The 23,877-nt window shown below is 41.5% G+C and overlaps 1 protein-coding gene across 13 annotated transcripts in view; it reads right to left on the reverse strand.

Annotated features, from left to right (window-relative positions):
• AFF2 (ALF transcription elongation factor 2) overlaps window positions 1-23,877 on the reverse strand; it is a 383,311-nt gene that overhangs the window by 86,996 nt on the left and 272,438 nt on the right. For all 13 annotated transcript variants that reach the window (XM_083722703.1, XM_083722708.1, XM_083722709.1 and 10 more), the window contains one exon: window positions 15,662-15,713. In XM_083722703.1, coding sequence (XP_083578829.1) covers window positions 15,662-15,713 — 52 coding nt within the window. The remainder of the gene's footprint in view (window positions 1-15,661; window positions 15,714-23,877) is intronic.

Here is a 23,877-nt window from a genome sequence, read left to right on the forward strand (position 1 = left end):
AGGTACCACTGTATTTGACTGCAATCCGTTTTTACATCCCACATACCCCTTCTCAGGCAATACAACATTTACAAAAGTAAACAACTTTAATCAACTACCCAGAGTTCCAGCTTAACACTTAGATTCTGGAAACTCTTTCTTGGCAGGGTCTTTGTCAGCAGTCATCTTTTTGGTGTTGCAATAAGAGAGTTCCACAAGTCCACTCTGAATCATTTCGCGAATGTAGTGGTACTTTACGCCAATGTATTTCATTCTTGTGTGGAACTTCTCACTCAGAGATAGCTTCATGCAACTCTAACTGTCCTCTAGCAGCTTAACAGGTACCTTGCTCACCAACCCAAAGTCCTTAATGAGTTGATCCAGCCAGGCAACCTCTCTGCACGCTTCTGTAGCTGCAACATACTCTGCTTCTGTGGAAGATAATGCTACACAGTTCTGTTTATAACTACCCCATGCAACAAGTCCATTCCCTACACACCACAACAGAACTCCATAGCTGAGAGAAAGTTTAGATCCATCATGGAGATGGCAAGATGCATGCTAAAGGATGCATCCCTGCCACAGAGGCTGTGGCCAGATTCAGCAAACACAGCAGTGTATCTCCAGAACCAAGGGAGCTAAACGCACACCTTTCAAACTTTGGCGTGGGAGAGTTCCCAACCTGTCACACATATGTGTGTTTGGAAGTCTATGTTACTACCACGTCCCCAAAGAACATAGAGACAAGCTTGACTCCAGGGCACAAGCAGGTATCCTTGTGGGGTACACCTCTGGAGGCAAGGGATAAAGAATTTTGGACTTACAAACTGGTAAGACAAGTGTGCACCATGCAGTTTATTTTGATGAACACAGCAAAAAATAGTGTTGTGGACTTTTCTGAGGAGCCAGAAAAGGTTCAAGAACGAGAAAGCAATCATTTGAGTTTGTGGAATCTTGTGGCCTCAAGGTGTGTCCACCAAGGGTAAGCACCTCTGAACCCAATGCCAGCAGCCAGTTGACAAGTCCTTTTCCCTCTGCCAAAATGTCTGCATATAGGGTCGGCCCAAGACATTTTGCAGTCTGAAGTGAAGGACGTTCCCTACCATATGTGAAAAAGTTGGCAAGGGGATGGTATCCTCCACTGCATATGAGGGCAGGCCAGGTGGCACAGCTCTGTTCCCCAGCAGACTGGTAGCCTTAGGCACATGAAGAGGGGCTACTATTGTTGCTTCCTGCCTGCACAGCATCTACTACCTGAGGTGGCCATCTGTGCCTAATGGTAGGGCTGGCTCTGACATGATTGCTTATCCCAGACAAACTTGAACAAAATCCAAAGGGATGATATAAAAGAGGCAGCAGGTGTAGGCAATGTGGCCACAGATAGGCGAAATGAAGGAAGTGAGCACTACCAGAGGGAAGCTAAGACAAGGCTAGTTGGCAAATGGGAGCCATTTTGAGATGGGAAGGGGGGAAAATGTGCTGATGTTTAAGGCCATGCACATACATATACACATACACATACACCCCAGTTTGGATTATCACCCAGCCTGATTAAAGTTCTGTGGAACTCAAAAGTGTACCCCATATTTTGTGATAGAAACATAGGAAGTTGCCTCCTACTGAATCACACTGTTAGGGTCCATTTGGCTCATGCTGCCTACACTTACTGACAGAAACTCTCCAGCATTTCACGTATAACGTATCCTTCCCAGCCCTGGAGAGGCTGGGAATTGTGAAAAGCAGATATTTTGCCACTGAGCTACAACTCTGCCCAATTCTGGTTTAATCTATTGGTTAGCTTAATAAATATATTGCTTTAATAAGGGTTTTGGAGTTAGGGTCCAAAAGATTTCCCTTTCCCTTTTTCTGTCTATTCTCTTCAGTTTTGCTAAGCAGTTTCTTATTGTTAGTAGGATAGATTTCATTATTTCTGCTGCTCCTTTATAGAGTCCGGCGTTTTATGGTTTATTGAGATGCTGATGTCATGTTCATTGAAATGAAATGTTACAGGATTGTTTATTAAAACACTGCTATTAAAAATGCAGATATGGATATCATGAAGTGGACTCTAGCACACAAATGCTTATTATACTATAAAAGATTTTTAAAGTCTTTAAGGTTGCACAAGACTCTTTGTTGCTGATTTGGGGCTTATGAAAGCTTTCTGTAAATGCTGATATTACATTTTGGAATAAAGTTATCACTATTGTTTTGCTGCATTTTTATTTTCTGAGCATTGCAAAGATGCCATTTTTTGTGTGACAAGGCAGCACACAAGTTTAAAATAGTAACAGCTAGTGGGAAGTGCCCAGCACTGCCCAGAAACCCAAATAACAAAATAACAACAAGAAAACTTGTTTGGTGATTTTATTTCAAGAGGTGTCTAAACGCATAGAGAAGACATAGACAAGCAAATTCCTAAAATATATAGTAGAGGAGTGTCTGGTGCTGGCCATGCTTTTTTTTTAATTAAAGAAACTCTCAAATTTTGTGAATTTTAAATGGATAGTGTAATTTGTGAGTTTAGACCCTTCATGCCAAAAACTGGGAGAAGTCATGCCAAAGTAACAGTTTAGTCTACCAGCTTGATTTAAAATGGAGTCCAGCATGAAAACATAAATGTTAACCCTCACCAACACTACGGGAACCCATGTGCTAAGTTTGGTGACAACATATCAAGACATTGTTAAACCTATTCCAAGCTCCAAAACTACACTGTCCACTTTAAAATTACATTCTTTTTTTGGGGGGGGGGGTTCTGAAAGTACTTAAGCAGTGCTGGGACTCTCCTCTAAAGAAACACATAGAAAATCTGGCAACTATGAGGCATACTGAAATCAAAGCACCATTCATTGATGCTTCATTTCAGTACACGTTGCATTTGAATGCAAAAATACATTGTATGAAAACACGTTGTATGCAGCAGGTTTGTCAATTAGAGATAATTATTATTCTCTGATCAGGGGAAAAATGCATTATTTTCTTAATCTCTCTTTTTGTAGCCAACATCCTTTGAAATATGCATCTTTGCTGTAACGTCATTATAAGAAAATACCGTCTCCAAATTAGTCCCTTCTCTCACCCAGTTCTCTTTCTTGGGATAGCTAGCTATTGACACAAATTGTCTGCATTGAGTAGTTCTCTCTGCTTTGATAATTAACTTTTGATCATTACTGACTTTAATGGTTCTAGTCTAATATTGTCATAGTCATCCTCCTCAATTACTATAGCACTCACCTTTAATCTTTGAACAAAATGATCTCACTGAACCTCCATCAGCTTGACTACAGAGTTAATAATTTCTGCGTCTCGTCTTCCTGGCTAAGTTTGATTTGTCTGAGACGTGATGTGAACTTTTGATTATTAATTTAAAGGATTTCAGATGCCTTGCTTGCCCTTTCACTCAGTTGGGATATTTGTTCAACCTACATAAATGTAGGCTTAGCAAGGGTTCCACCCCCCAGGCAATTAATAATGATTTCTGTGCTTCTGTTTTTATTTAAATGAAGCTGGAAGGAGGTTTCTAAACACTCCAAAGTACTCAAAGGCCCAGTTGTCACTGAAGCCATATAGTTCTATCTGGGCAGTACCACCTTAAGAAGCAGGTGGGGGTTATATCTATCTACCATTACGAGTCTCTTATGACACAAGCTGTTTCACTGTACTCTTTTTGGTACCTGCTAAAAACATTTTTGTTTAAGCAAGCCATTCCAGGTATGTACAACGATGACATGCATTCTAATCTTTTTTTTTTAACTTATTGAAGATTTATTTATTTTTAAATGTTTTAAATAGCTGTTTTGAACTGTTTTACTGGTAATTTTATTATTTCATTCTTTTTGTAATCCCTTTGAAGTTTCATTACAATCCAGGGGTAAATTTCTCTCTCTCTCTCTCTCTCTCTCTCTCTCTCTCTCTCTCTCTCTCTCGCATCTGGTGAGTTTGGGCAGTGCCATGCCATTGTCCTTCCAACAGTAGAGTTACTGCCATTTACTATGATGGTACCAAGATGGTGGAAAGCAGGAACAGGCAGTGGGGCACCAGCAATGAGTGAACCAGCAGAACCAGCATGAAGCCAGCCCCAAGTTTGTTACCACCCTACCCTGCCCTCGTGCCATCATGGTACCAACCCAGTAACTGGAATTCAGTTCCGGCACCTCTCTGGTGGGCACCATTGCCATTACAATCAAACAAGGGAGGCATTCATGGCAAGTTCCAACACCTCTTTTCCCTAGAAAAATAGCAGTGCCCATTCATGCTTGCTTCCTTCATGTCTGCCTGCCTCCCAGTTTGATACTGGGCCACATTCAAGGTTCTTGTGTTAATGCACAAAGCCTTAAACATCTCGGGAGCACTAAACAACTGATTCCTTCTGCTTTACTTTGATCATTGAGATCTCCACTGATGGGGCAATTCTGGTGTTTCCCCACATCTCTGAGTTTCGGATGGCCTTTGCTGGGGACTGAGCCCTGCCTCTGTGAAACTCCTTGCCAGTACAGCTGGGAAGAAATCAGACAGAATCCAAAAAACGGTGTTATTCAGACAGGCTTTTGAAGCACAACTTCCTTTTTCCTGACCAGTATTTATTGACGTTCTTATTGATCTTACTGCAATTTTGAATGTTATACACGGCCTTGCTGTAATATTATGCAAACACAGCCTTTAAATATCTAAATAAATATCTGCAGCCCTGGCATGACAGGGAGAAGACTTAAGCCAAATCCCATCTCCATGGGGCATCTAATTTCCCATGTGCTGTTAATTGTTTTGGAACAGAGGCCTATTCCGTGATGGCAGAGACTTCCTGTAGCCTGAAGTGGCACAGCTCAGTCATGGTTTCACAGCCTCAGGAAGAACAAGGTCTGAGAGGGGAGATCGTACTGTGAAGGACAGAAATGGAATTGAAAGAGCCTAAAGTGGACCCTTAGGACATTAAGAGGGTTACATCATGTGGCTGCCGCTAATTTTGAGTCTGAAAATGTACATTAAGATAATTAAAGGTAATTGGAAAATGGAGAGCAGATTGAGGCGGACAATTTCACCACTTCACTTTGTAATTTCCTTATGATTTTTATACTCACAGCTATATCCCCTAGAATGTGCCATGTGATTGAAATGTCACATGTATCATCAGTATGTCAGGGTAGGATTTGCTGCGATGCTGCAGTCATTTTGTAACATAGCATGTGCTTCCTGGAAATATATATATATATATATATATATATAAACTATAATTTTGTCCAGTTTGTCAGCAAGGAATTCAAAGCAACATATGCAGTTCTTCTGCTCCCCTGTTATCCTCCCCTGTTATCCTATGAGGTAGCTTAGGCTGAGAGACTGACTATGACAAGTGCTGGAAATACGATAATCTCTCTCCATTTTTGATTCTGTCTTTACGGAGATCTGTGAAATTACTGGCCAACACGTACAAAAGACAAGTGAGCTAGCCAGGTTGAATTTACTTCCTGGTGAAAACTTGAATGTTCTCTTTAAATCATTAATTGAATATTTACAGGTGGTGGCCAAGGTTGGTGACTGCCACATTCTGGAAGGGATTGGAAGGGGGCAAATCTTATGACATAGTGTCTAATGGTGTGGTAGATTGCTTTAAATGTAAAGCTTACAAACAGCAGAATGACACTGTTTTGTTATGAATATGAACAACATGGATAATTGACACTATCCTACAGCATATTAAATCTTTTGACTGGTTTGATTTCTGATACTGTTCTGTTTTTCTTTTATTGCATTGGATTCTTCCTTTTCTTTGATTGGTTATATAATATGGCTATATTCTGTGCAGCATCATAGTTATTAAAGCAGTAGGAGTTTTTGTTTTTGTGTATGTGTTGTTGTTTAAACATTAAGAAGAAAAGCTTTCTGTATCTATATAAAATGCTAGTATTTGTGCCCCAGTTTCTAGCATTCTTCTTACACTGCAATACTTCCTGCATCATGGAACTCTTTAAAAAACAAACAAACCATGTCATGCTAAATTACATTCAAACTAGTGGGCATGGGGTGGCAACTGCATCCTTCTGTTCCCACATGATTTACCCATGAAAATGGCGGGAGAGAACTGTATGCCACAATGTAGCCCTGAATTTCATCCCATGATTTTTGAGTCTAACCAGGTTGATTCCCCCCCCCCCCCGCCACCGAAAGCAATTCACACAGAAATGAGTACTAAACTTCCACTAGGTTTTCCTAGGATTCCAGAAATGGTTTTATTTTGAGTGAGAGATATCATTAAATGCAAATAAATAACAGGCAAGGGAAGATCTGGAAAATGGAAGAATGTGCTGCCCGAATGCAGTCTAAGTGTCCTAGCTATACCATTCCAACCAACCAATCCTTCTTTCCCATAAAACTATATTTGTAAAGGGCAGTTCAAGACTGATGATTGCCATCACGATTGTATCCTGCCCTTCCACAATGAAGGTCAAGGTGGCATATACAGGGGCATTATTTCACTTGATCCTCACAATAAATCTTGTGATGTATGTTAGGCCAACAGATGGATGAACAGAATCACAGATGAGTAGAATCTGAACCCAGGTCTCTGTGTGCCAAGTCCCAACAGCTTTTCCACTGTTACATTGGTTCTTGAGTCAGGTAGGTAGCCATGTTGGTCTGACACAGTAACTGAAGAAGTGTGCATGCACACAAAAGCTTATTCCCAGAACAAACGTAGTTGGCCTCAAAGGTGCTACTGGACAATGTTGTTTTTTTAAAAAAAAGAATTGGATCTTGATGATAGTTTCAGTGACCCAGCTGAGCTGACTTTATGGGAATTCTGGAAGGCCCTTTGCAGTCAAAGCAATGATAAAATCACCCTCACGCCCTTTGGCATTCAGGGAAACTTGTACAGTGCAGTGACTGAGAGTTGTTCCTGCAAGATGGTGCCCCCAGCTCAGTGCATTGTCTCCCGAGGAAAATATCAGCCCTTACCCTAATCTCCTGTGACAAGAAGCTGGCAACTTTGCATCTGGGAGTCTGAGTGTCACGGTTTAGGTCAGCCTTTCCCTGAGGGTAACGCAAAGGCTGTTTATCAAAAGACTGCATTTGTAACAATGGCTCTCGTCTCCTGTGTCTCATATATTCAACATTCTCCCCATGCCTACATCTTCCATACAGAAAAATCGTTATTTAGGACATGTGTTTTCTAGAGAAAATACACACATCTCTAGCTGAGAAGCTGATACCTCATTAATTTAACACTCATCTTGCTGTTAATTATAAGGTTGTAAGGACTGCCGGATTGGATCCGACCAGGGCCCATCTATACCAGCATTCTGTCAAATAAGATGCCTCTCAGTTGCTCTAGAAAAGGTCTACTCTCTTTATTTGTCTGACGCATTCTGTAGTCAGACTGCCTATGAAGGTTCATATTCTATATAATAAGGATTTGGAACTTTTTTCAGTCCAGGAGCCAAATTTACTTCTGGGATTTACATGTCAGTGGTAGGTAGGAACAGAGAAAAGAATTGATTCAGTTTGCTTTTAAAGACAAATCTATCCAATCTGCTCTCTTCAAGACAGCATGTGAACTGAAACAAAGTTATCCTTCAAAATCCACACTCGTTCCGAATTTTGCGATGCAGTTCTCCAACCAAATAATAGCTACAAAAATGCTTAGGGATGTGCATAAAAATAAATATATTAGTGAAACCAATGCACAAAAATACGTTGTATCAGGGGAAATTGTTTGCAAAAATATGCATATTAGACAAAGCTGCATATACTTAGGAAAAAGGCACACTAAAATGCTGGTGAATTTTCACAAGTATATATGTATATGTATATATATGTATATATATGTATATGTATATATATATGTATATATAAGTATTTGCTTTCGTAGATTTTCACGGGTACAGGAATGCAGGTTTTGGTGTCCTCGGGTGTCTTCCCGTGTAAAAGTTGGGGTGTCTAGGCGACGTTTCGACGAGGTCTCACTCGTCATCTTCAGGCTGGTGCTTTCGGCTTCTTGTTACTGGAACAGAGCGGGATCTCAATGTTTGAGTTCCTATAAATACTGTAGAGGGGGTGTGGTGTCTAGCCTCCAATGTTCTGGGCAGGGAGGAAGTTCCCAGGCTAGTGTGCCTTTTCTTCTTTTGTTCCTTAATTACTTGAGAGATACCTTGAGTGATTTCTTGAGTGATATCCTGAGTACCACTTAGGTGGGTCATTAGGTGTGGATTAGTTGCTAAAGTCTTTGTGTCTTGACCTCTTGAACTTTGTGAAGAGTTTTCCTGAGAAGATGGCTGTATTGCACTTAGTTGTGCTTTGGCTTGGCTTCGTGTATAGGGGCGAGCTGTGGTTTTGTGGCTTGTGTCAGCCAGATCTGTGTAGGGATTGCAGGGGGGTGCAGCATCCGGAGGTGCCACCATGGATTGGCTACTGGATGGTGTCAGTAATTCATCTGTGGAGAGGGTCTGGGTTTGGGTCTGGTGTGGTTGATTGGTGTTGGCGTTCTGTGTGCCTCTGGATCTGGTGTCAGTTTTTGTGGGGAGGGCTAATAAGCTTCGTTTTGCGAAGCAAGCCCATAGGGAAATGCGTCTTGCGAAGCGGCTAAGAAAACGAAAAACCCCTTCGTCTAGCGAGTTTTTCGTCTTCCGAGGCGTTCGTCTTGTGGGATACCACTGTATATATATATACTTATATATACTAGTGTAGATATATATATATGTATGTATGTATATGTATATATATATACTTATATATGTATATATAAGTATATATATGAGAGCCAGTGTGGTATAGTGGTTAAGAGCGGTAGTCTCGTAATCTGGGGGACCGGGTTCGCTTCCCCGCTCCTCCACATGCAGCTGCTGGGTGACCTTGGGCTAGTCACACTTCTTTGAAGTCTCTCAGCCTCACTCACCTCACAGAGTGTTTGTTGTGGGGGAGGAAGGGAAAGGAGAATGTTAGCCGCTTTGAGACTCCTTAAAGGGAGTGAAAGGCGGGATATCAAATCCAAACTCTTCTTCTTCTTCTACATATTGCAAATTGCTGCAAAATGTGGAAAACTCAATTTAAGATTGGAAAAATGAGCGAGAGAACCAAAATTGACACATCCTTCTATTCTTTGTGATAGGTGGGGTCAGAAGTAGAGGTGGGTGTAGCAACAAATGTGAATTTTACCTTGTCAAATAGGCTAAATAGGGAGTGTGGCTGGGAAGTCTCAGCTTCAGATGTAGAGCTTTGGCACCCTGGACTTTTTAGCTATATGCTAACTGGAAACTCATTCTCCAAGTGGGGTTCCTTAAGTAGCCAAAATGAAAACATCTACATGCAAGTGGGAAGTATCAGCTGACTTGAGGGAACCTTAAGGCAGATGGAAGTACAAAAATGCTTTTGAAAAAAGAACTAAAAGAGAAGGAACCGTAACAACCAAATGAAGATGGAATATGCTTAGTTGCTGCAGGATCCCGACTGACTGTGGAATGGGCAGGAATGGAGAACAGTGATGGAGAGGAATGGAATGGAAAGGGAATGGCTGGCTGGAACCAAGGCTGGGCAAAGGTTTGCCTCCATCTCTCTCAGTCCCTTCTTCCGAATGCAAGTGTGTATGGGGGAACTAGGTGCCATTTAGTGCTGGTGACAGAGAAAGTCATTTGACTTTCAGGAGTGGTGTGTGTGTAAATAGCATTTACTGCTGTTTGTTAGGTAGCCCATGTCATTTTCTTTTTTAAGTCTAGAAATCCAAGCTGCACATCCAGCCAGCTAATGCATACTTTGAAGTAGCCATGGATGCTATAGGATGAATGACATAGTGTCCTAGCCAGGGACATTATATGAAAATACAAGACAGGGCCACTCCAAAACCACCAATATTCAGCTGGGCTAAACATTTAACCCAGCCCTCCCACTGGAAATCTTATGGGATCTAGAGTCCAGCATCATCTGGAGGGTGCCACATAGCCTGTCCTAATAATACATGAATCTAGATTCCCGGAATATGGATTGTTGGTCCATTTAGTCCAGGACTGTTAGCCCAGAATACATAGTTAGGTTCTAAGTAGACTAGTCCTGGGCTTGGTGGGCCAATAGTGAGCTGTCCAGCCCAAGACTTGTCTACCCTGGGCTGTCAGCTATACCCTGCGGCCTCAAGCAAATGTCTTTCTCACTTCTACTACATGAGATCCACTAACAAGATACTGACCCTCGGAATTTCTGCATGCAATGGAGCACACATGCCCCTTAACTATTGCATCTCTCATCTGCCCACAATATTGCTCCTCTGAGAAAATATGTTGGTGTCTAGTTTAAGAAGTTAAGGCAATGCTGCCTGAAGATTAATTGGGATGTTTTGCCTTTGCACATGCTGTTTCATTTCCAGGTAAGGTTCCCAAGGCGTGTGTGGTAATTAGCAGCACCGCTTTAAGCTGTCCCAAGTCCCCATTTGTATCTCTGGTTCAGCTTTCAAAGATTGACATTTAGAGATCTTTTCTTTGCAACGACTCTCCCCCCTTCCCTTTCAGAATCCCAATGTGAGGGTGGCGTCCATGTTGGAAATCGTCTGTCGGCTTAACGCCAAACCCTTCCAGATAAGTAGCAGATAAGCTGCACAGGCTTCAACAAGTCTCTACAAATGCAAGGGTGACATCCCAGGGGGAGAATCTCTATCTCTTGCTTGCTCTAACTAGGTCTGGTTTGTGTTCCCATTATTATTGCATTGAAGAGAGCCCCCCATGGGTTAAAATTCCTTTTGCCATGCTGAAAGACGTTTCAGCAAAGGCTGTTCCTGGCCTCCCTTTCCTTGCAGCTGTTGCCCTTAGATTCTCCTTTATGATGAAGGTCTTCTTTATTGTGGTCCTTGGGGAATCTGCAGCAGACCCTAATCTCTATCCCTCTCTCAATCAATGAATAACTCTCCAGTGAGGAAAGGGCAAAAGCAAAGGATAACAGCAGCGACATCGTGGAGAAAGAAAGAGAAAGAGGAGGGGTGGAGTGGAGACGTGAGGCCTTGCTGCTGCCATTGTCAACGCAATGCTCCATTGCAGAGTTCATCTGCTGGGTTGTGGGAGTGTAAAAACCAATTACATGTTTACGAGCCATTATAAGGAATCACTAGGAGAAGAAATGTAGATATGCTGAAGGTCTACGTTTCTTTCTGACCTGCTAAACTTCAGGTTTCTTGGCTGGTTTCCAGGTGGCTTGTCTATTGAGCATTCATCCTGCTTTGTTGTTGGGGAGGTGAGATGACATTGCATCAAGCACATGCCATCCTGCTCTTTCCAGCATATTTCCCTGTTACTTTCCTTATTGGGGAGGGGGAAAGTCTAGTTTTGGGGAGTGGGGGTGGAGTCGATTTGTTGTGCACAGCTCCAAAGCAACTTGAACAACCTGAATTTGGTGGTATGTGATTAATTCCCATCAAAAAACAGAGGCAGTTTGGAAATGCCTCTTGCCTCTGTCACCTCAGTATAAAATGATAAGAAACTCCCCCCCCCCACACTCAGTTGAGAATACAGTCCTAAGTACACTTGCTTATGAGTAAGCCCTGTTGGTTTCAGTGGGTCTTTCCTCCAAGTAACACACCCTTATTAAAGAGGTGGTGAAAACCATCCATATTGGCCTTTTAATACACTGTAAAAATCAGTTCTTAATTGCTTCTGGAAACATTGTGCTGCCTAAGATGTCAGTGAAACTCAAAGGAAAGCAAACTGTTTACATTAAAATACTCCATCAAAGTTATTTGTAGCTGGTTTCATCCTAATCCTTCTGATTCCCCTAGCCCATGTCTTTGACAGGATGACCTTGCCCCCGGTATGTGTGTTCAGTATTGATGCCATTACTGAAGAATGATTCCTCAGCTTTTCTGCTGATAACTAAATAGAAATGTGGGGAGGAGGTATTGTGGGAGGTAAGCAAACTTTTCAGGATCTGGGTAATAATGGGTGCAGGGAGGTGGAGGACGCTGGGGAAAAAACAACGGATCCTGCTATTAAGATTCAGATGCCATATCTCTTTAAAACAGCACAACTATATCTTCCAAATTAGCCAGTTTTTAATCAGGGTTTTAAAACAACACCAGCGAGACAGACAGTTGGAAAGAAATGTTCCATGCTTCCATTATCTATTGAAGGAAGGGAAAGCTCAACCTAAGGCCCGACAAGCGTCGGAGTGATCAAGTAATTCATTTTGCATGCAATTATCTAATACAAACACAGCCAAGAGAGAAACAATAACTGAAATATGACAGCCAAATCAGGAACAAGGATTAAGTAGGAGGTGGCAATGGAGTGTAGGGTTATCTGAGATCCACATGTGTAAAATTTAATTGTTTAAGGGAGAAGGGAGGGGGGAGTGTGAGGCTGAAAAGATAAAAATCCACTTCAGCAATTTGTTCTGCCAAGAAAATACTTAAATGCAGAAAATGTTTTTTTTTTTTTTTAGTGAATGGTATCAAAGTTACTTAGGTCCAAAACACACAACACTCTGGCAATGTGTTTTAGATTAAGGACACACGTTTCAAAGGTTAAGAGGACTATTTCTTGGGCAGAATGCAGAACAAAGAATGGGCTGGAGAAGATTAGTAAACTACAGCTCTTTAAAATACTAGTTTCTGCTGCAATTCACTTGGATAACTTTGAGCTCAAAGCTAATTGGGACTAGACAAGACTGCTTCAAAGAATCCAGACACTGAGCTGCTCTTATTTATTGTGACTTTGGAACAGGTTTAAATTGTTTTTCTTTTCTTTCTTTTTTAAATTTGTACAGAGAAGTCAACAAGAGCTGATCCTGCTAAACCCACATTGCCTGATCAAGGATCAGATCCTTGCATGCACAGTTGCATGCTCCTCGAGGTTCAGTGAACCATCTGGGTGGAGATGGCAATACACATATCCATGCAAAGCAATTAGTTGCTGCCTGAAAGTGGTTGCACATGGCAAGAGTTAGGTTGTGGCAAAGGATGTCGGGAAATTCCATCAAAGAGGGAAATAGTACAAGGAATTGTGTCTGTTCAGGAATGGAAGCCAGGCAGGCAACTATGACCAGTCACTCCCTGTCTGCAGTCACTGTTCTTATTGATGATGCCCCCCACCCCTGAAATGGTGTGGAATCATGTAACACACCATGTGACAATCATGCAACAATCACATAATTAATATATATAATTTGCTGTGTTGCATCCAACACTGCCATTCTGCTCATGCAGCAGACCTGCTTGTGCAACAGAACTTCCCCCTCCTCTCCTCTTTCCTGCATCCCCCTTGCGCACCCACCAAGTCTGCACCAGAAGGTTGACAGATCCTCTGGAGCAGATCTGGGGGGCATGTGAAGAAAGGAGAGGAAGGGAAAGTCATGCAGGGCATTGGATGGAGCTTTGTGACTTTTTGTATTTACATTTTAATTTCAGCTAAAAAAAAAATTAAACATGCCATTTTAATTGTCTTCTCTGCACTATCCCTCAGACAGAAGGTTCATCCCAAGGAGGTTTGCTTGGCATCTACCTTATCATTGTTTCAGGACCAGGACCAGGCAAAGGCAGCTTTGTTTTACCAGGTATTTGGGAGCACCAATGGTATAATATTGTTCTGTTACATTTGTTTTTAATACATTTATGTGATTTAATTATCACATTTTTTTACTTAGCTGCAAATCACTTTGGGACTTTTTCAATAATAATAATAATAATAATAATAATAATAATAATAATAATAATAATAATTTATTTATACCCCGCTCATCTGGCTGGGTTTCCCCAGCCACTCTGGGTGGCTTCCAACAATGATTAAAAATACATTAAAATGTCACACATTAAAAACTTCCCTGAAGACATTTGCCTTCAAATGTCTTCTAAATGTGGTGTGAGGGCATTCCACAGGGTGGGCGCCACCACCGAGAAGGCCCTCTGTCTGGTTCCCTGTAACTTGGCTTCTTGCAGCGAGGGAACCGCCAGAAGGCCCTCGGCACTGGACCTCAGTATCTAGGCAGAATGATGGGGGTGGAGACGCTCCTTCAGGTATACAGGACTGAGGCTATTTAGGGCTTTAAAGGTCAGCACCAACACTTTGAATTGTGCTTGGAAACGTACTGGGAGCTATGCACAAATTCACATATGAAACTGCTTGATACTGACTCCAACCAGCTCCGTATTGCATACACTGGCAGTGGCTTTCCCAGTCCTTCCTGGAGATGACATGGGGGACTGAACCAGGGAGCTTCTGCCTGCAAAGCAGTTTCTCTGCTACTGAGCCACAACTATTTAATTCTTTTTGTAAGCCGCATGGGAATATGGTTGAAGGGTGGTGTAGAAATATTTATAACAAATAAAAGTTTGGGTAGATGAAGCATGGTGCAGAGCTACAGTTTCCCAGTACACAGGAAATTCAACTTTGCATCTGTGATTTGGCCATGGGAATGCTGGTGGCTCTTGCATTACTTTCCACGCAGTTGGGGGAACTCTAATATTTTAAAATGCAGAAAACGCTTAAGTTCAGTTTAATGATACTGCTTAATAAAACATTAAGCAGATGTTTACCTGCTGTTAAGAATTTGTGCCTTGTAGCCTGGCCAGCATGCATATTTAAGGGGGAGGGGGATCATAGGAATGAGACCATATTGGTGGATAACTTCAAACAATTTGACAATACTTTTATAAAGCCATCAATAGAATTTTCTTTACTTTTTTTAAAAAAAGCATTTGATACTGATTATGAAGCCCATTCTGAAAGAGAAACACAAAGGCTTGCATCTTTAGATCTTTCGGTGAACTGAAAGCACACAGCATTAATAGCTGCTGCACAGCTGTAAATGAAAATTGACTCCAGATCTAACCCCTTATTTTCTGCCTCCCTTGGCACCCCAAAGAAACTCAAAATACTCACAGAGAATAAAAGGGGGACAAACTGGGCATTTGATATATGTGAAGGTCTCTCTGTGTGACTTCTACACCTTTGCCAAAGTATTCTGAAAACAATCAGCTTTGCAGAATGTGGATAAGCTTCTGAATGGAAGCTTTAATGCTGGGATGGGTAACCTCAGGCCAGAGGGGCTGAATGAGATGCCCCAGGCCTTTCCAGCTGCCCTTGAGCCTCTCTCCAGGCCACACTTCTTTGCTACATGACCCTTACTGGTCATGCTTTGACCCTCCTGACTATAATGCACCTTGACCTCTTGCTTGCCTAAATAGAGGACTGAGAGGGATATGTGAATGTGCATAGAAAAAATGCCTCCTTTGCAAAGGTCACGTTAACATCCATTACTCCACACATTTTTTTCTTCTGATCTGCCTACTGTGGAATGTGGCCAAGAAGGGAAAGAGGCCCTTAGGCTGCAAACGGGTTTGAGCCCTGTTGTGTTGGGTCTCCTTTCATGGAAGTCACAATGAGAATGGTGTCCACAGTGGCAACCAACCTTGATACCTTTGGTAAGATAGACTGAAGGAAGATCATACCTGAATGGAGATGTGTTTGATTAAGAAACTGCAAGAAGTAAAAAGGTACTCTCTTGAGTACTTTCATCAGGATAAAATAAATGCTGGTGTATCTGGAATGAAGGGCAACTGACAAGCAATTGCAAAGTCTTTTGAGGTGCTACTCATTAGTTACCTAAATGGAAATGACATTTAGGTTCTGGGCAGGCAGGGATAAAGTGTTGCAAATATCATAAAAATTCATGCAGCTACATTAGGCATTTGAGAAAGCAGACTGGATGTCAGAAATGTTACCTGCTCATTATCGTCTTCATCACTGCTGAGTTTCAGATCATCTTCAAGCATTCTTTCAGGAGGGAAAAAAAGACAAAGAAAGAAAAAAATGCAAGGTTATTTAAAATGAACAATGTTTGAGCCTCTCTTGAAAATAACTAAGCCATCTCTGTGCTAAAAACCAAAGCACAGCTAGATTAGAGCTACTAAAATAATAAATCTGTGGAGCACATTCTACATGAATCTATTTATAGTATTCCATGCTATACCCATTGCATTTGTCTGTTGTTTTGGAGGGATAACCTTTGGAGGTCCTTACTCTGTATGTCCAAGTTAAATGCATAATATTAAAAACAGTAAGTAGTTAGCAGTCTTATGCAGGAGCTCAGTCTATGTAATGATAGATTTTGAAACAGCTGTCACATCAGAGACCAAGCTTTCTTGCCACTTGAACACAGGTTCTGATCACGAGACAACAACATCTTAAACCACCACTAGATTAGTTAATTCAGGGTAATGATCTGGCTCAATGACATTTGAGGGAGTTCCCTCTCCCATGTGAACCTGCTAAGACATTCAGGTTTTCCTTAAAGACCCTGCTCCAAGTGTCCTGGCTGTTAGAAGGATGGGGTCTTCTCAGTGGTGGAACCAAAATTTTGAAACATCCTCCCTAGGGCTGTACATGCACACCAAAATAGTGCAGTTCTGGAGATTGTTTGAGCCCCTGTGTTTTTGACTACATTTTCAACTTAATGGGTTGGATTGCCAATCTGCCTGAAGGACCCTGTGTGAGAGGCAGGGAAAGAAATCTCTTAGGAGAGAAGCTGGGAGAAGAGAGGGATGCTCCCAGGTGCAAGGACACACTCTTTTGTGAACAGGAGAAAAGTTAAGATTTATCTGTGAGAGAAGATCCTGTACTTATTTATCTCTTCTATCTTTTCTCTGTTCTTTTATTCTTTTTTTTTATTCTTTTTGTGTCATTACTTTGTATTTTATTGTAATGTGAAAAGTGTTAATAAAACTTTATCATGAAAATGTTGCCGATCGGCTAATCTTTGAATTTTTTTCGCTGGTTTCAAATAATACAGCCAGTAACCTTGTTGATTGCTGCATCAAAATGTGCTACAAATTTTCATTTTCATTTTATTTTAAATGAAAGTAACATCACTAACAGGGACGCGGGTGGCGCTGTGGTCTAAACCACAGAGCCTGGGGCTTGCCGATCAGAAGGTTGGAGGTTCGACGGGGTGAGCTCCCGTTGCTCGGTCCCTGCTCCTGCCCACCTAGCAGTTCGAAAGCACGTCAAAGTGCAAGTAGATAAATAGGCACCACTCTGGTGGGGAGGTAAATGGCATTTCCATGTGCTGCTCTGGTTCACCAGAACCGGCTTAGTCATGCTGGCCACATGACCCGGAAACTGTACGCCGGCTGCCTCAGCAAGTAAAGCGAGATGAGCGCCGCAACCCCAGAGTCGTCCGTGACTGGACTTAATGGTCAGGGATCCCTTTACCTTTACCTAACTTCACTAACAACAGAGGGAATTTATTTTCACTTTACATTAAAACTGTAAAATAGTTTGTTCTCTTTTATGCTCTGTGAAAATACATTTCTGTTCTTTATTTCAAGAAATGTTCATTTACGTAACAATCACACAGAACAATGCAAAGCATTCCACAGGGATATTTACATTTAGTAATTAACTCAATAAACAAAACTGGACAAAAAAGATGCTGATGACAAAAATGTTAGATGTGCAGCAAAGAATTAAGCATAGAAGCACCACTTTTTGATGTGCTGCTTATAAAAGGGTTAATAAAAGGCTGTGAAGATCAAAACATACTTTTAACATATAGCAATCCATGACTGCCATTTTCAATGTCAACAAAGAATTCTGTGGCATGATCTCTCTTGGGCTACTATTTCTTTTCCATAAAGCAACCTGGAAGGTGGCTGCAAATATTTGAGGGTACAATTGAGCAAAATGGTCTGACAGCCACATAATAGGCAATTGCTTTCTGTTTTGAGAGAACCATTAAAGTTCAATTCAAGAAAAAATGCTACCATATTTCTTAATGAACTCGTTTTAACTCAGCAACTTTCCATTATGGTGTCCCTCTGAACTCTTTGTAAAGTTCCTTGGATATTATTAGCACCCCAAATTTTAAATCTATCTGTTTACTTTTTAAAAGTGCAAGAAAGCATGTTAACTGGTTTGTAAGTCATTCGTCTTTCCCTGACCTCTGTTGTCGGGTGGCTCAGCTGTTACGAAATATCTAGACCTGAAACTACTGATCATTAACCTCTTAATCAATGACAGATGCCTCTGTCAAGTGCAAACCCGTAAACGTGTGACCAAGATCACAGATCTTTCTTTCTACCTAAAACAAGAGACCCTCAGCAAATATTAATCTTTAGCAGTTTGGATTTGGGGTGACAAATGGGTGCTCGTTACTTGTTTATCTAGCTGCCATCTTTGTTTCTACAGTGGCATTAGTCGCTTGTGATGTTCATGACAACAGACCACAGAACCTCTATTTACCCTTGATTTTTATCAGCATAGTACATTACACTCTCTTCAAAGGGCAAAAATGCCTTTAAGATTCAGTTACAAAAATAGCAGCCTACTGATAAGGCTACATCACAATGATGACCACCATTAGCTCCAGCCTAAATCCTTCCTTTAAAACTTACATCTCTTTTCAATATGTAAAAACTCTGTCTTTTAGAAGATTTTTTTTAAAAAAAATAATAATCTGTTCTGTGTTATTAAAAAAAAATTATAAGGAGAGAAGCATGAAAATGATTTTCTTTTAATCATTTTCTGAAGGATCTCTTTCTTTATTGAGCACATTTTCTTTATTCTCTTACATGTTAAACATCCTTACTTGACACACTGTGGTAGAAACAAACAGAGTGGATAAAGGAAACTGGAGATTAGACAAATGGAAAGAACAAAGGAAAAAAGAGGAAGAGATGATAAAACTGAACACAGTGACTAAACGAGACACAGCCATCTAAAGGGGTTGATGAAGAACTGTTCTTAAACACCACCATCCTACCAAGGGATGAGCAAATATGTCAGTTTTTGTTTCTCTCAGTTTTTCATTTTTCCAGGCTTTAGTTTTCCACATTCCCACATCGGCTTGTGGGTTATTGCTTTTTTTAAATGCCAGAGTGGCTTAACAGTCAATCCCTTCCCCCAGGGAACTCTGGGAATTGTAATTCTGGAAGGGGAATACAGGGTCTCTTAACAACTCTCAGCACCCTTAATATAAGACAGCTCCCATAATTTTTTGGTGGAAGCCATGACTGTTTCAAGTGGCACCATTTTGCTTTAAATGCATGGTGTGAATGTGGCCTTAGGCACTCATGTGCAAGCAATTAGTGATTTCATTGGATAACCACCTTATCTCCTACTGCCTGTAACTTTGGTGTTTCCATTCTAATGGCCATTGGATACAAACAGTTAGACAATGAATCTCAGCCACAAAATTTGAAGCCAAATTACTTCAGGAACATAGAATACAGGCAGCTGCCTTATATTGGTTCAGAGCATTGATCCATCTAACTCATTATTGTCTACACTGCCTGGCAGAAACCCTCAAGAATTTCAGACAAGGAGACTCTCCCAGATCTTCAGTGCTGGGGATTTAACCTGGGACCTTCTGCATGCAACTCAGATGCTCTGTCACTAGGGATTGCTTTAGCAATCCCTGTGAAAACTAATTCTGAACATGATGTTAACAACTCTCAAGTGTCAATATACTGTATACCAGGCACGTCCAACTCCCAAGAGACTGCAATAAAAAAAACTGGCAGTAAACTACCTGTTGTCGTTGGAGGGAGGAGGAGCGTGCATGGGCTGGGTTGGTGGAAGGCAAGGACTGACCAGAGTTGTTGAGTTTTTTTTAAAGGGAAATGCCATACATTGCTAACTGAAAAATCAATAGCAAACACCCACCCACACCCCAAAATAGACAATCATCGTATCCACAATCATCTGCAGCAAACGCCAAACAACTACCCATGTGATGCGACAGAGGAACATAGAGAGGGGGGAAGGGGTGGAAACATTCCTTCCCTGGTGTCCCCCCTCCAGTTATGGATAAAGATCCTGCAATCAACCGCGATCTACCAGGATCACCCGGGGATCTATCTGTTGATTGCGGTTGACCGGTTGAACATGTCTGCTATATACTAACATCAAACTTCTTTTGTGAATGCCTTTTTAATGCAGCCCAAACAGTAGCATTAACAGCTTCCGGAGAATCTTGAGGTTTGAAGGTACACAACAACGGGGTGGCCCTAAGTGGAGGATGGAACTCAACACCAAAGGACTGGGAATGCTCAACTGGTGGGTTCAGAATATTGACTCTTGGAAGGGTAGGAAAGGAACACTGAGTGGGATGGGGAATGGAATAGTGTGCTCTGAAAAAAGGTGGCAGCTAGCTAAAACACTGATTAGGAGCACTTCATTATGTGTTCATATGTTTGGAGGGGTGCTTGTGTGTGTGCATAGACATGTACATATAATACATCTTCACAGGATAGTAAAAGACAATGATAGTGTATGTGCCTCTCTGTGGGTAGACGTACACACACACACACACACACAAATGGAGGCAGTGAAGCTAAATAAAAAGGGAAAACAGATTGCCTAAGAACGCGATCTCAAAGGATATTAGGAATTCACTTCATTTTCTATTCTTCTCTGACCTGACTGGTATTATTATTGAAAATACATATACTTGTTTGTCTTCTCATCCATAGCTAATACCCCATATCACTTTGGGGGGGGGGGAGCTTACAGAGGATATTTTGATCTCATTATTGGAGCAATGCCATTTACATCTGATAGTTAGCATATTCCTAGCCTGTTCCTTCCTGCCTTTCAGACTGGCAGGCATTAGGGCGGTCTATCAACATAATGCACAGTTTCTAAAATTCTCTTCATAACACTCTGAATTTACATGCTTAGAACATGCACAGGAAATTACTGGGGAAAGGGGGCTAGGAATGTGATGAGGGAGTGAAGTAAAGGAAGTGGTGGTACTGAAACTGGACAGGAGAAAGATAAAAGAAGGTTATGGCTGAATACCTCCCCATCTCAAAATATTTTCCCAACCCACATGTGAAGTCTCACAGGCTTTTAACCTGTGAGTAATAATGAAGAGTTTGCTATTTCCCCATAAACATAGAAACCACTTGCGTTTGTCATAGGCATTTACTGAGAATGACAGGTGTATGTGTTGTTAACATATACATATGTGTTTTGTGTGTGTGTGGACATCTGCAAGTGGCAAACTACTCTTGCTACTTATGTGATTTTCACAGGTATTTTTCCATTGTAAGGCAGGTGGCTATTGTTCCCATTTTACAGATGAAAATCTGAGTGACTTATCGAAGGCCAGACAACAAGTTACTAACAGAGATGGGAAATGAAGTTGTGAGTTCCACTCTCCATTCACTAAGCAATGCAGTCTTGGCCATCCTATAGATTCTACACCGGTTCACAGGATATCCTTGACAAAGGAGACCTGTACATGTTTATAGAATCATAGAATCATAATCAAATCCCACTGTGCTTTCTATACAGTATTTAGGATTTTATCAAGAGGAGAACCAGCGTGATGTAGTTGATAATGTTTGGGATTCACATCAGTCTGACCTATCTCTGAAGGTTGCTGTGAGAATTTTTTTAAAAAATTAACCACCACCATGGATCGATTCCTGGGCTGTTTTGAGGGAAGGTGGAGTACAAATGCAACTCTAATGGCTGCAACATTTTATCAGTTAGATTAGTTGAGACACAGCCTTAATGTCTACTCAGAAATCCCATCGAGTCCAGTTGGGCTTATTCCCAGATTGCAATTGCGTGTCGAGGTCCCCAAGCCACCCCCCAAATAACTCACAACGCACACTTAATTTTTGTTTAAGGTTTTTGGCATAATTTTGGCCACAACTTTATTTAAATACAAAACCGTGAGTGGTTGTTTAGGCATTGGTTAAGACTATCTGTCCCCCCGCCTGGGGACAGAACTGACTTCCGGGCACCACCGAAAGACAGTCGGGGAAGAATTGCAGCTGAGACACAGACCTTCAACTCTCACCCGCCTGCTCCCCGAAGGCTTGCCGGCCCTAGTCCCATTCCAGGGATTGGACGAAAAGATGGCAAGCCCCAGGATTCCTTTAACGGAATTCCCTTTCCGCAGCAACCATGGAGGGGCAGGCCCAGCCTATCCTAACCCCTCCATGGAGGGGCAGGCCCAGCCTATCCTAACCCCTCCTCCACCAATTTATAACCAATGCCTAACCGCAACCTTACAAGTTGTGACGATTTGCTACGCAGTAGGCAAAAACCAAATGGCCCAGCCAATCAGCCAGATGGACAAAATTCCTACCAGGCCCCCGCTCCAAAGCAGACGACCCCATGACAGGCATAGCAAGGTCAAAGCAACAACCCCTTACTTTAGGACGGGTGGGCGGGTGATCCGTTGCACACAGCAAAGAGAAAGCTCCAGGCTGCATGCAGAGTATTTAAACATTTTACCCCTCCCACCAAAATTGCAACATAACTTTTACCCCAGCAACCCAGTGAACCAATCACTGCCCCAGGCCATCTTTAGAGACCCTGCCTGGTAACAGAGGGGTGGCTCAGAAGACCCCACCGCAGCACGTGCTCTCCATGAAGGAGAACACGCTTTTCAGAAAACAAAAACCCACTTTCAACCAACTAACAACATTCTCCTGATTAACTGGGTTGCAGTCCCCCCTCCTTTAAAAAAACAACAACCCATTTTGTTTAACACCAGTAAAAGTTGCACACAGCAAACACCATCTTAAAAGAGGGCATTGGTCTGAAGACACATAAGGTGGTGAAGCTAAGCAGGTCTGGGGATGGTTGATGTTTGGAAGGGAGACCAGCTGTGAACCACATGGATGCTGCCTTGGTGGTGCTCAATGATGAAAGGAGTTTGGGATATCAGTACCCAAAGTTATCTCACATAGGAGGAAATGCCACTTCTAAGTGCTACAATGACACATGTTGCATCATTTAAAAACAAGGGAAGTATGCTTCTTGTTTTCAGAACTATTGCTTTCATGCAGGTTCATTCTGTTTTAGGGATTTGCAAACTTCCTTTTGTGAAGAGTGCTTCACAAAGCAGCTCGCAACATATACAAAATGCAAAGCCAAGCCCATATACAATAGGAAACCATTTAAAATATCCACTTTGTGGCAAGGCTTTATAAAGAGAGTTAGACAAATTCATGGAGGATACGGCTGTCAGTAGTTACTAACCCTGATGGCTAACTTCCAACTTGTACTGTTGGAGGCAGTATGTTTCAGAATACCAGAATACCAGCTGCTGTGAACAAGCGGGTGAGCAGAGTGTGCTTGTGCTCGTGTCCAGGTTGCAGACTTCCTACAGACACCTGGCTGGTCACTGTGAGACCAAGATGCTGAACCAGATGGGCCACAGGCCTGATCCAGCAGGCTCTCCCTATGTCCTTCTTAAGCGCTTACTAAACACTTAACAACGAATGCAGATAAATTTATCAACTAAAACATAATATGTCTCAACTAAAATTAATACGGTTCATGAACTTTGATTTATTTAATTGGGTAACAGCTCTTGTAGATGATGACGGTTTTCACCTTTTTTTGCATGATAAAGCATTGTTCAGAGGGAATTTAAGGTTTCCCAAAAATGGTAAAGTAGTAACTGATGGATTGCACAAATGTAAGGCTTGATTATAAAAGTATTTATCAGATGTGTTTGTATGCATGTTCATATTTTGTGGAAGAAACTCTCAAACAACTGATTTCTTAAGCAATTTTGTAATGCATTGGAGTTGGGGGTTTTTAGGCCGTTGCTGGGAACTCAAAACAAATGGCAGAGTAATCTTGAAGGAGAAAGAGGAGCCTTTGTTTTAAAACATTCCCTCTATAAATCTTGAAATTTGATATTCACTTGTTGGGCAAAATGTGCAAGTCATTTTTTAAACATTTCCTCTGAGATTTTGTAAGAGTTATAGTTTTTCTTTTTTCTTTTTTTTTAAACTTTTTTAAAAACTCAGGAGAATAAAAAGAATTTACAAGCATCATTTAGCTTGCTATTCAATAATTATAGACATATGCAACTGCATTTGATTAAACTTGTGTTTTACTTAATTTCCCTCTTTTGTTAATACTGTACTTTGTTCAGTTTGAGCTACCTTGCTCTTCTGAGGACAGC

This window comes from Podarcis gaigeae (genome assembly GCF_964106915.1).
Source record: "Podarcis gaigeae genome assembly, chromosome: Z".
Taxonomy (NCBI): Eukaryota; Metazoa; Chordata; class Lepidosauria; order Squamata; family Lacertidae; genus Podarcis; species Podarcis gaigeae.